At 50.4% G+C, this 13,231-nt stretch overlaps 1 protein-coding gene across 1 annotated transcript in view; it reads right to left on the bottom strand.

Moving 5' to 3' along the window:
• The window catches only part of LOC145354070 (B-cell receptor CD22-like), a 64,959-nt gene extending 52,040 nt beyond the window's left edge, over positions 1 to 12,919 (bottom strand). Inside the window, exon 1 of the mRNA XM_080205204.1 lies at positions 12,774 to 12,919. Within this exon, the coding sequence (XP_080061330.1) occupies positions 12,774 to 12,778 (5 nt within the window). The 5' untranslated portion in view covers positions 12,779 to 12,919. The remainder of the gene's footprint in view (positions 1 to 12,773) is intronic.
• Positions 12,920 to 13,231: the final 312 nt, after the last annotated feature.

The following is a 13,231-nucleotide window of genomic DNA, read 5'->3' as shown; positions in this document are numbered from 1 at the left end:
AGTGATAGTGAGGGTGGAGTGTGTGAGGGGCAGTGATAGTGAGGGTAGAGTGTGTGAGGGGCAGTGATAGTGAGGGTGGAATGTGTGAGGGGCAGTGATAGTGAGGGTGGAGTGTGTGAGGGGCAGTGATAGTGAGGGTGGAGTAAGTGAGTGAAAGTGACAGTGAGAGTGGAGTGTGTTGGGGCAGTGATAGTGAGGGTGGAGTGTGTGAGGGGCAGTGATAGTCAGGGTGTAGTGAGTGTGGACTGTGAGAGTGAGGGGGTTTGAGTGACAGGCAGTGATAATGAGGGGGATTGAGTGAGAGGCAGTAATAGTGAGGGGGATTGAGTGAGAAGCAGTGATAGTGAGGGGGATTGAGTGTGAGGCAGTGATAGTGAGGGGGATTGAGTGTGAGGCAGTGATAGTGAGGGGGATTGAGTGTGAGGCAGTGATAGTGAGGGGGATTGAGTTTGAGGCAGTGATAGTGAGGGGGATTGAGTGTGAGGCAGTGATAGTGGGGGGGATTGAGCGTGAGGCAGTGATATTGAGGGGGATTGAGTGTGAGGCAGTGATAGTGGGGGGGATTGAGTGTGAGGCAGTGATAGTGGGGGGGATTGAGTGTGAGGCAGTGATAGTGAGGGGGTTTGTTACTGTGTGTTTGCTCTCTGAGGTTCTGTCACTCTCTCTGCTGATACAGGAACTTCACTTGAGTTAGCCCACCCACACGTTTGGGGACATCTGTTGCCTTTCATTTATTTGAGGCTGTTGGCGGCAGGTTCCGAATCACTCCCCCCAGGAGAGATCACAGAGAAACAGGAAATTACACCCGACTTCAGACCATCCGATCGAACCTCGTGTCCACAACACCTTCCATTCTGTCAAACAGAACCTCCTCTTACCCACACAGCGAGTCTTAATCATTATTCCAGTATTCCAACTGCCCCCACCACATCAGCACAACATTAATGCCCACTAATGTTCTTCACCATTACTGCAGGCCACCAGGTCTCTCTCTTGCAGGCCAGACCCAGCATTTACCGCACCCCCCACCCCTCATTACCTTTTGAGAAGGGGGTGGGTGAGCCGCCATCTTGAACCCGCTGCAGTCCCCGTGTGGTGTAGGTACACCCACAGTGCTGTTAGGGAGGGAGTGCCAGGATTCTGACCCCAGCGACAGTGAAGGAACGGCCGATATATTTCCAAGTCGGGATGGTGAGTGACTCGGGGGGGGAACCTCCAGGTGGGGGGTGTTCCCAGGTATCTGCTGCCCTTGTCCTTCTAGATTGTAGAGGTGGTGGGTTTGGAAGGTGCTGCCTAAGGAGCCTTGGTGAGTTGCTGCAGTGCATCTTGTAGATGGTACACACGGCTGTCACTGTGCATTGGGGGTGGAGGGAGTGAATGTTTGTGGTTAGTGTGTCGATTAAGTGGGTTTACTTTGTCCTGGATGGTGTCGAGCTTCACGAGCGTTGTTGAGCTGCACCCATCCACAAGTGGGGAGTATTCCAGCACACTCCTGACTTGTGTCCTTGTAGATGGTGGACAGGCTTTGGGGAGTCAGGAGGTGAGTTACTCCCCGCAGGATTCCCAGCGTCTGACCTGCTCTGGGAGCCACAGTATTTATATGGCTGGGTCCCAGTTCAGTTTCTGGTCAATGGTAACCCCCAGGATGTTGATAGTGGGGGGGGATTCAGTGATGGTAACCCCCAGGATGTTGATAGTGGGGGGATTCAGTGATGGTAACCCCCAGGATGTTGATAGTGGGGGAGATTCAGTGATGGTAACCCCCAGGATGTTGATAGTGGGGGATTCAGTGATAAATGCCCCCAGGATGTTGATAGTGGGAGGGTTTCAGTGATGGTAACCCCCAGGATGTTGATAGTGGGGGGGGATTCAGTGATGGTAACCCCCAGGATGTTGATAGTGGGGGGATTCAGTGATGGTAACCCCCAGGATGTTGATAGTGGGAGGGTTTCAGTGATGGTAACCCCCAGGATGTTGATAGTGGGGGGGATTCAATGATAAATACCCCCAGGATGTTGATAGTGGGGGATTCAGTGATAAATACCCCCAGGATGTTGATAGTGGGGGGGGATTCAGTGATGGTAACCCCCAGGATGTTGATAGTGGGGGGGATTCAATGATAAATACCCCCAGGATGTTGATAGTGGGGGATTCAGTGATAAATACCCCCAGGATGTTGATAGTGGGGGGGATTCAGTGATGGTAAACCCCCAGGATGTTGATAGTGGGGGGGATTCAATGATAAATACCCCCAGGATGTTGATAGTGGGGGATTCAGTGATAAATACCCCCAGGATGTTGATAGTGGGGGGGATTCAGTGATGGTAACCCCCAGGATGTTGATAGTGGGGGGGATTCAGTGATGATAACCCCCAGATGTTGATAGTGGGGGGGGAGGGGGGAATTCAGTGATAGGAAGGCCACATGATATCAAAAAACAGTTGAAGGCCCAAAAAGAAAGTGAGTTCGTTCTAAAAGGGAAGTTACATTTAAAAAACTTATTGGAGTTCTTTGAGGATATAACATGTGCGATGGATGAAGGGGAACCAGTGGATGTATGATATATTGATTTTCAGAAAGCATTTGATAAGGTGCCACATCAAAGGTTATAGTGGAAAATTAAAAGCTCATGGTGTAGGGGTAATCTGTTGGCATGGACTGAAGACTGGATAGCTACTAGGAAACAGAGAGTAGGCATAAATGGGTATTTTTCTGGTTGGCAGGCTGTGACGAGTGGTGTGCCACAGGGATCAATGCTGGGACCGCAACTAAAAATTCCAATCAGTGTTCCGGGTGAATGGGCTGAAGGTGTAGTGGCTAAATTTACTGATGACACAAAGAAAGGTAGGAAAGTAAATTGTGAAGGGAATGTAAGCAGAATACAAAAAGACACAGATAGGTTAAGTGAATGAACAAAGACCTAGCAAATGGAGTATGATATGGGTGAATGTGGAATTGTTCATTTTGGCAGGAAGAATCAAGAAGAAGCTCATTATCTGAACGGTGAGAGATTGAAGAGGGGATAACGTGGGGTTTACCATCACTGAATCCCCCCACTATCAACATCCTGGGGGTTACCATCACTGAATCCCCCCCCACTATCAACATCCTGGGGGTTACCATCACTGAATCCCCCCCACTACCAACATCCTGGGGGTGACCATCACTGAATCCCCCCCACTATCAACATCCTGGGGGTTACCATCACTGAATCCCCCCACTACCAACATCCTGGGGGTGACCATCACTGAATCCCCCCCACTATCAACATCCTGGGGGTTACCATCACTGAATCCCCCCCACAATCAACATCCTGGGGGTTACCATCACTGAATCCCCCCCACTATCAACATCCTGGGGGTTACCATCACTGAATCCCCCCACTATCAACATCCTGGGGATTACCATCACTGAATCCCCCCACTATCAACATCCTGGGGGTTACCATCACTGAATTCCCTCCAACTATCAACATCCTGGGGGTCACCATCACTGAATCCCCCACTATCAACATCCTGGGGGTTACCATCACTGAATCCCCCCCACTATCAACATCCTGGGGGCTACCATCACTGAACCCCCCCCACTGTCAAAGGGGAGGAAAGATCCTCTGAGAACCCATCCTGTCAAGATCCCTCCCTCAGAATGGGCTTCCATAAGGTTCCCTCTTGTTCTTCAAACTCCTTTGGGTTACAGGCCTCAGCCTTTCTAACTATCCCTCAGAGGACACATCGCAGGAGTCAACCCAAAGAACTTTCTCTCAACTGCTTCCAGTGCCTTCATATCCAAAAATAAGGAGACCAAAACTGCGCACACTGTTCCAGATGTGATCTCACCAACCTCTGTACAAGTGTAGTAAAGCCTCTCTACTTTTACATTCAAGCCCCTTGGCAGTCAGTTATCACGCGCTGGTTTTGCTGTTTGGCATGCCTGTTAATCTCGTGTTGTACTGGGCCTACATCTTATTTTTAGGTGCTGTTCCTGGCATGCCCTCCTACACCCTCTATTGAAGCAGGGTTGATGCCATGGCTTGATGGTAATGGTTGACTGGGGGATATATCAGAGGCATGAGGTTGCAGATTGTGCTGGTGTACAATTCTGCTGCTGTTGATGGGCCCACAGCGCGTCTTGGATGCCCAGTCTGGAGTTGCCATGTCTGTTGAAAGTCTGTCCCATTTCGCACGGTGACAGTACCACACAACATGCAGGAGGTTATTCTTGTTGTGACAGTGAGAGTTTGTCTCCACAAGGACTGTGCAGTGATCACTCTTACCGATACCATCGTGGACAAATGCATCTGCAGCCGGCAGATTGGTAAGGAGGAGATCAAGTTTGTTTTATGTCTTATTGGTTTCTTCACCACCTGCTACAGACCCAACCTAGCAGTTATATCCTTTAGGATCCAACCAGCTCAGTCTGTGGTGGTACAACTGAGCTACTTGGCAATGGGCAGTGAAGCCCCCCCAACCCAGAGTACAATCTGGATGGCACAATGGCATAATGGTTTGCACTGCTGCCTCACAGTGCCAGGGATCTGCGTTTGATTCCCGGCTTGGATCACTGTCTGTGTAGAGACTGTACATTCTCCCCGTGTCTGCATGGGTTTCCTCCAGGTGCTCTGGTTTCCTTCCATAATCCAAAGATGTGCGGGTTAGGTGGTTTTGCCATGCTAAGTTGCCCCTTGGTGTCAGGGGGATTAGCAAGGTAAATATGTGGTGTTATGGACCTAGGTGGGATTGCGGTCAGTGCAGACTCGATGGGCTGAATGGCCTCTATCTGCACTGTAGGGATTCCATGATTCTAGGTTAGTACTGCTGTCTCACAACACCAGGGACCCCGGTTTAATTCCTGGCTTGGGTCACTGTCTGTGTGGAGTTTGCACATTCTCCCCGCGTCTGTGTGGGTTTCCTCCAAGCTCTCTGGTTTCCTCTCAGTCTGAAAGGCGTGCTGGTTAGGGTCCATTGGCAGTACGAAATTCTCCCGCAGTGTACCCAAACAGGCGCTGGAGTGTGGCGACTGGGGGGATTTTCACAGTAACTTCATTGCAGTGTTAATGTAAACCGACTTGCGACACTAATAAAATAAACTTTTAAATCTGTGCCCTTGCCATACTTAGTGATTCCTCCAAATTGCTGAGGGGTGGGTATCCACGGGGGTGGGGGGGGCGGGGTGGGGGGGGGGGGGGTGCCACGGGGAAAGAGCAGGGGATTTGTCTGTTCATCTTTGGGGGTGATGCCACAGGGTCCAGGGTGGGTATTGAGGGAGGGGCCAAGCTGACAATCCCAGGCTGTGCTTGGCTGCCAACTCTGGAACAGGAAGTATGCAGCCACAGAAACGGGGAATTCCTGCGAGGTTTTACTGGAAGCTTTGCTGCAAGGCGACGTTGTGGTGCAGGGAGTGAGGGTAGCGAAAACAGGAACTGTCATAAATTGCCTGACAAAAATAGCAAGCCTGTAAGAAAGCCACAAACTGATGGAGAGATAGGTCAGATCACGATCAGCTGCTGGTTAGCAGACCGAGAGACGCAGTACACAACATTGCTAAAAGGTGTTTGTTTCCAACATTCAAATAGACACGGGGTCGGCATTGAATTACACACCAGCACTGTGTGGTTTGACACTGTGAGCTTGTTGCCACAGTACCAGTTGTGTTGGGCGAAGGCAAACTACCTGAGAATCCTCCCTCAGAGATAGGGAGGGCTGGAGGAGGTGACAGAGATAGGGAGGGGGTGTAGGGGCTGGAGGAAGTTACAGAGATAGGGAGGGGTGTAGGGGCTGGAGGAGGTTACAGAGGTAGGGAGGGGGTGTAGGGGCTGGAGGAGGTTACAGAGATAGGGAGGGGGTGTAGGGGCTGGAGGAGGTTACAGAGATAGGGAGGGGGTGTAGGGGCTGGAGGAAGTTACAGAGATAGGGAGGGGTGTAGGGGCTGGAGGAGGTTACAGAGGTAGGGAGGGGGTGTAGGGGCTGGAGGAGGTTACAGAGATAGGGAGGGGGTGTAGGGGGTGGAGGAGGTTACAGAGATAGGGAGGGGTGTAGGGGCTGGAGGAGGTTACAGAGATAGGGAGGGGGTGTAGGGGCTGGAGGAGGTTACAGAGATAGGGAGGAGTGAAGGGGCTGGAGGAGGTTACAGAGATAGGGAGGGGGTGTAGGGGCTGGAGGAGGTTACAGAGATAGGGAGGAGTGAAGGGGCTGGAGGAGGTTACAGAGATAGGGAGGGGGTGTAGGGGCTGGAGGAGGTTACAGAGATAGGGAGGAGTGAAGGGGCTGGAGGAGGTTACAGAGATAGGGAGGGGGTGTAGGGGCTGGAGGAGGTTACAGAGATAGGGAGGAGTGAAGGGGCTGGAGGAGGTTACAGAGATAGGGAGGGGTGTAGGGGCTGGAGGAGGTTACAGAGATAGGGAGGGGTGTAGGGGCTGGAGGAGGTTACAGAGATAGGGAGGGGTGTAGGGGCTGGAGGAGGTTACAGAGATAGGGAGGATTGTAGGGGCTGGAGGAGGTTACAGAGTTAGGGAGGATTGTAGGGGCTGGAGGAGGTTACAGAGATAGGGAGGGGTGTAGGGGCTGGAGGAAGTTACAGAGGTAGGGGTTGGTTTAGGGACTGGAAGAAGTTACAGAGATAGGGAGGGGAGTAGAGGCTGGAGCAGATTACAGAGATAGGGAGGGGTGTAGGGGCTGGAGGAAGTTACAGAGATAAGGAGGGAGTGTAGGAGCTGGAGGAAGTTACACAGGTAGGGAGGGATGTAGGAGTTGGAGGAAGTTACAGAGATAAGGAGGGGTGTAGGGGCTGGATGTGTTTACAAAGATAGGGAGGGGTGTAGGGGCTGGAGGAGGTTACATGGATAGGGAGGGGTGCAGTGTCTGGAGGAGGTTACAGGGATAGGGAGGGGTGTAGGGACTGGAGGAGGTTACAGTGATAGGGAGAGGTGTAGGGACTGGAGGAGGTTACAGAGATAGGGAGAGGTGTAGGGACTGGAGGAGGTTACAGAGATAGGGAGAGGTGTAGGGACTGGAGGAGGTTACAGAGATAGGGAGAGGTGTAGGGTCTGGAGGAGGTTACAGAGATAGGGAGGGATGTGGGGACTGGAGGTAGTTACAGAGAGAAGGTGGGGTGTCGGGGCTGGAGGAGGTTACAGAGATAGGGAGAGGTGTGGGGACTGGAGGAAGTTACAGAGGTGTCTGTGTTCCTGTCTCACTTTGACCATGTGGTAATGGTCTGGGAGGGGAACCGTCCTGACCTCTGACCCTTTGCAGTGAAATTGTTGGATAGAAAGCCTTTCATTCATCTAGGCACTTCCTTCTCTTCAGAATGTTCCATTGCCCCTTGACAACCCAAATTATGCACTTAGGTGGGGAGGTCAGTTTTGTAATATAGGAAGGGAAGGGGTTTCAGGTGGTCTGGCTGGGGTGGGAAATAGGGATGAGATCCCGGTCTGTGTGTGGGTGGTTCAGCGGGTGGTTTCCGGGAGTTGGTATAGTCAGGAGCTGTTGGGTTCTTGGACGTAGGAGCAGAAATAGGCCATTCAGCCCATCATATCAGCTCCGCCATTCAATGAGATCATGACTGATCTGATAATCCTCAACTCCACCTTCCCGCCTTATTTGGGAATTATAGACTGATTAGCCTGACACTGGCAGTGTGCAAAATGCTGGAGTCAAATATGAAGGACGTAATAACTGAGCATTTGGGAAGTGGTGACAGGATCAGTCCAAGTCAGTATGGATTCACTGAAGGGAAATCATGCTTGACAAATCTTCTGGAATTTTTTGAGGATTTTACCAGAAGAGTGGGCAAGGATGGACCAGCAGATGTTTTGAATCTGGACTTACAAAAGGCTTTTGACAAGGCCCCAAACAAGAGATTAGTGAACCAAATTAAAGCTCACGGTATTGTAATGTATTGACGTGGATAGAGAACTGGGTGGCAGACAGGAAGCAGAGAGTGGGAATAAATGGGTTATTTTCAGAGTGGCAGAAGGTGATGAGTGGGGTACCGCAGGGTTCAGTGCTGGAACCGCAGCTATTCACAATATACATTAATGATATAGACAAAAGAATTGAATGCAATATCTCCAAATTTGCAGACAACACTAAGTTGAGTGGCAGTGTGTGTTGTGAGGAGGATGCTAAGAGACTGCAGGGAGACTTGGATAAGCTGGCTGAGTGAACAAATACTTGGCAGATGCAGTATAATGTGGATGAATGTGAGGTTATTATCCATTTTGGTGGCAAAAACAGGCAGGTTTATCTAAAAGGTGGCAGTTTAGGAAAAGGGGAAGTGCAACTTGGCCTGGGTAGCATGGTGGAACAGTCACTGAAGGTTAGCATGAAGGTACAGCAGCTGGTGAGGAAACCGAATGGCCTGCTGGCCTTCATAGCGAGAGGATTTGAGTATAAGAGTAGGAATGTCTTGCTGCAATTATTCAGGGCCTTGAGTATTGTGGGCAGTTTTGGTCTCCTATTCTGAGGAAGGACATTCTTGCTATTAAGCAAGTCCAGAGAAGGTTCACCAGACTGATTCCTGGAATGGCAGGACTGACATATGAAGGAGGACTGGATCGACTGGGCTTGCACTCATTAGAATTTAGAGGAATGAGAGGGGATCTCATAGAAACATAAAAAGTCCTGATGTGACTGGACAAGCTAGATGCGGGAAGAATGTTCCCAATGTTGGGGAAGTGCAGAACCAGGGATCATAGTCTAAGAATAAAGAGTAAGTCACTCAGCACTGAAATGAGGAAGAACCTCTTCACTCGGAGAGGTATGAGCTTGTGGAATTCTCTACCACAGAAAGCTGTTGGGGCCAGTTTGTTCGATATGTTCAAGAGGAAGGTGAACATGGCCCTTGCAGCTAAAGTGATCAAGGGGTACGGAGAGAAAATGGGAGTGGGATACTGAAAGTGCATGATGAACCATGATCATAAGAACATGAGAAATAGGAGTAGGAGTAGGCCATCTAGCCCCTCGAACCTGCCTGCCATTCAATAAGATCATGGCTGATCTGAAGTGGATCAGTTCCACTTACCCGCCTGCTCTCCATAACCCTTAATTCCCTTATCGATCAGAAATCTATCTACCCGTGATTTAAACATATTCAACAAGGTAGCGTCTACCACTTCAATGGGCAGAGAATTCCAAAGATTCACTGATCACATTGAATGGTGGTGCAAGTCCGGAGGGCCGAGCGACCTACTCCTGCACTTATTTCTATGTTTCTATGCCCATAACTCTCCATTCCCTTACTGATTAAAAATCTCTCTGTCTCAGCCTTGAACATGCTTAACAATCAAGCCTCTACAGCCCTCAGCGGTAAAGAATTCCACAGATACACTCTCCCCTGAGAGAAGAAACTCCTCCTCATTTCTGTCTGAAATGAGGCAAACCCTTACTCTGAGATTATTCCCTCTGCTCCCAGACTCTCCCACAAGAGGAAACAATCTCTCAGCATTGACCCTGTCAAACCCCTTGAGAATCTGACATGTCTCAATAAGGTCGAGTCTCAGTCTTCTAAACTGCAATGAGTACAGACCCAATCTATTCAACTGCTCCCTGTAAGAAAATCCGAAGATTTAAATTGCGGAGAATTGGATAACGCCAGGAGCATCCTAACTGGACATTGGAGATTTTAACTTCACGGGAAATTCCAGTGCAGTCCGTGAGCAGGGATTATCGGAGGGGTTATGATCTTCCCAGAGATGGGGTGGTCTGGGCATTGCGTGCCTGCACCAGTTACTTGATAATAATCAGGGAGAATGACAATAGGAGCAAGCCAAATTAAATTAAATCTCATCAAAAACATTAACTGGTTGACAGCTTTGGAATGGTTTCATTGACGTATCAATTTGTCAGTTGCCCCAACAGACTGAGGAACATAATATCAAAAATATCTGGAAAGACTGAAATGTAAATATATGGAAATCCGTGAATGTATAGTCAGTATAGGGGGTGGCACAGTGTTTAACACTGCTTCCTCATAGCACCAAGGACCCGGATTCGATTCCAACCTCATGTGACTGTCTGTGCAGAGTCTGCACATTCTCCCTGAGTCTGTGTGGGTTTCCTCCAGGTTCTCCGGTTTCCTCCCACACTCCAAAGATATGCAGGTTAGGTGGATTGGCCATGCCAAATTGCCCCTTTGTATCCAAAAATGTGTAGATTACGTGGATTAGCAATGTTAAGTTCCCCCTTAGAGTGCAAAATTGTATAGATTAGATGGATTGGCCATGCTAAATTGCCCCTTAGTGTCTAAAGTTGTGTAATTTTGGCGGATTGGCCATGGTAAACACGTGTGATTACAGGATAGGGTGGAGGGAGGGCCAGAGATGCTCTGTCAGAGAGTTGGTGCAGATTGGATGGGCTGAATGGCCTCATTCTGCACTATAGATATTCTGTAGTTCTATATGTAGATGTGTTTCACAAATTGCCAATCTCACATTCCCAATTATTTACTTCAGTCATGACAAATTAATCTAGATTTGGGTGTCCACTATCCCAGCTTTTGTCCCCATCAGTAATCAGCACGTTTGGCCAGTGGAAACACAGACCTAGGAGCCTCAGCATTAGCCCTCAGAACATCACACAAATCTCTGACAGCGTGGCACTCCCTCAGTACTGACCCTCTGACAGTGCGGCACTCCCTCAGTACTGACCCTCTGACAGTGCGGCACTCCCTCAGTACTGACCCTCTGACAGTGCGGCACTCCCTCAGTACTGACCCTCTGACAGTGCGGCACTCCCTCAGCACTGACCCACTGACAGTGCGGCACTCCCTCAGCACTGACCCTCTGACAGTGCAGCACTCCCTCAGTACTGACCGTCTGACAGTGCGGCACTCCCTCAGCGCTGACCCTCTGACAGTGCAGCACTCCCTCAGTACTGACCCTCTGACAGTGTGGCACAATCTGAGAACTGACCCTCTGACAGTGCGGCACTCCCTCAGCGCTGACCCTCTGACAGTGCAGCACTCCCTCAGTACTGACCCTCTGACAGTGTGGCACAATCTGAGAACTGACCCTCTGACAGTGCGGCACTCCCTCAGCGCTGACCCTCTGACAGTGCAGCACTCCCTCAGTACTGACCCTCTGACAGTGTGGCACAATCTGAGAACTGACCCTCTGACAGTGCGGCACTCCCTCAGTACTGACCCTCTGACAGTGCGGCACTCCCTCAGTACTGACCCTCTGACAGTGCGGCACTCCCTCAGTACTGACCCTCTGACAGTGCGGCACTCCCTCAGCACTGACCCTCTGACAGTGCGGCACTCCGTCAGTACTGACCCTCTGACAGTGCGGCACTCCCTCAGTACTGACCCTCTGACAGTGTGGCACTCCCTCAGCGCTGAACCTCTGACAGTGCGGCACTCCCTCAGTACTGATCCTCTGACAGTACGGCACTCCCTCAGTAGAGTTTAAAGCTTTATTTATTCGTCACAAGTGAGCTTACATTGACAATGAAGTTACTGTGAAAGTCCCCTAGTCGCCACACTCAGGCACCTTTTCGGGTACACTGAGGCAGAATTTAGCATGATCAATGCACCTAACTAGCACCTCTTTGGAACATGGGAGGAAACTGGAGCACCCGGAGGAAACCTACGCAGGCGCAGGGAGAACATGCAGACTCCACACAGACAGTGACCCAAGCTGGGAATTGAGTCTGGGTCCCTGGCGCTGTGAGGCAGCCGTGCTAACCACTGTGCCTTGTGCTGCTCTAGTGTGGCGCTCCCTCAGTACTGACTCTCTGACAGTGCGGCACTCCCTCAGTACTGACTCTCTGACAGTGCGGCACTCCCTCAGTACTGACTCTCTGACAGTGCGGCGCTCCCTCAGTACTGACTCTCTGACAGTGCGGCACTCCCTCAGTACTGACTCTCTGACAGTGCGGCGCTCCCTCAGTACTGACTCTCTGACAGTGCGGCACTCCCTCAGCACTGACTCTCTGACAGTACGGCACTCCCTCAGTACTGACCCTCTGACAGTGCGGCACTCCCTCAGTACTGACTCTCTGACAGTGCGGCGCTCCCTCAGTATTGACCCTCTGACAGTGCGGCACTCCCTCAGTACTGACTCTCTGACAGTGCGGCACTCCCTCAGTACTGACCCTGGTGAATGTTGATCTGTGTTGATGTTAAGACTGATGTTTTTGTGTGTGCGCCAATATTTAAAACTTGTCAATTCACTCGGAAGAAGAGGGACAGAGAAACAGAACAAAAAGAAAGTGATAGCGATCAGCTGTAACACCATGCATTCCACAGTCCAACACGCGGGACAGACGAGACAGAGAGCAAGAGGGAACCAGAGATGGGGTCACCCTCTCGGATAGGGTGAGGGGATGAACTGGGAGAGTGGGGGCAAAATTAAATCAGGTCATATCATAGGATCGTAGAATGGTTGTAAGATACGACACATCGAGAAGATATTCAGCCCACTGTTCCGGTGCTAGCTCTTTGAAAGATCTCTCCAATTAGTTTCCACTCTCTCTCCCCACTCTCTCTGTAAACTTTCCCCCTTCCAGTATTTCCCCAATTGCCCCTTTTGAAAGTTTCTATTGAATCTGCTTCCACCGCCCTTTCAGGCAGCGCCTTCCAGATCACAACAACTCGCTGTGTGTCCAAAATAAAATTCTCCTCATCTCTCACCCCCTCTGGTTCTTTTCCTGATTCACTCCAATCTGTGTCCCCTCTGGTTACCGAGCCTCCTGTCACTGGAAACACTTTCTCTTCACTCGCTCTTTCTCGCACCAGTGCATGGACCACAGATAAACTGTGGGCCTGTGACTCACCCCATGCCCGGAATGATGCCGATGTCTTCACCGGTGAGAGAGGGCTGTACACATCCCGCTGCCTCCCACTGCTCCAAACTCAGACAGCACTGAGTTGGAGCTTCACTTTGAGATGTGCGGTTGTTGTTTGAGGCTGAACATCAGGCTGTGAGTTTAGTGGCGAAAGGAGGAGGTGGTGAAGTAGGAGGAGGAAGTTACTGATTTAAATATCTTTACTAGTGGCTGTTACTTTCACCGGTGTGCAGGCGAGGTGCATTTAGAGTAAGAATCAGATTGAGAAGTTAACCACAGTCACATTTTGCCGTGTCCGTGACTCATACTTTCCACAAGATCATCTGTAGTAAACATTTCTTGACAAGTTCTGAAACAGTTTGTGCTGTAGTGTTCTAAGTTCTAAGTTGTTAACTCCTTCCATCAGCCACTCCCCTCCATTACCCACCCATTAGCCACAGGAGGAG

Source organism: Carcharhinus amblyrhynchos, chromosome 16 (genome assembly GCF_965287045.1).
Source record: "Carcharhinus amblyrhynchos chromosome 16, sCarAmb.v2.hapA, whole genome shotgun sequence".
In the NCBI taxonomy this organism is placed as follows: Eukaryota; Metazoa; Chordata; class Chondrichthyes; order Carcharhiniformes; family Carcharhinidae; genus Carcharhinus; species Carcharhinus amblyrhynchos.
Note: the sequence above shows the minus strand (reverse complement) of the source record. Positions and strands in the feature narration are given on the sequence as shown.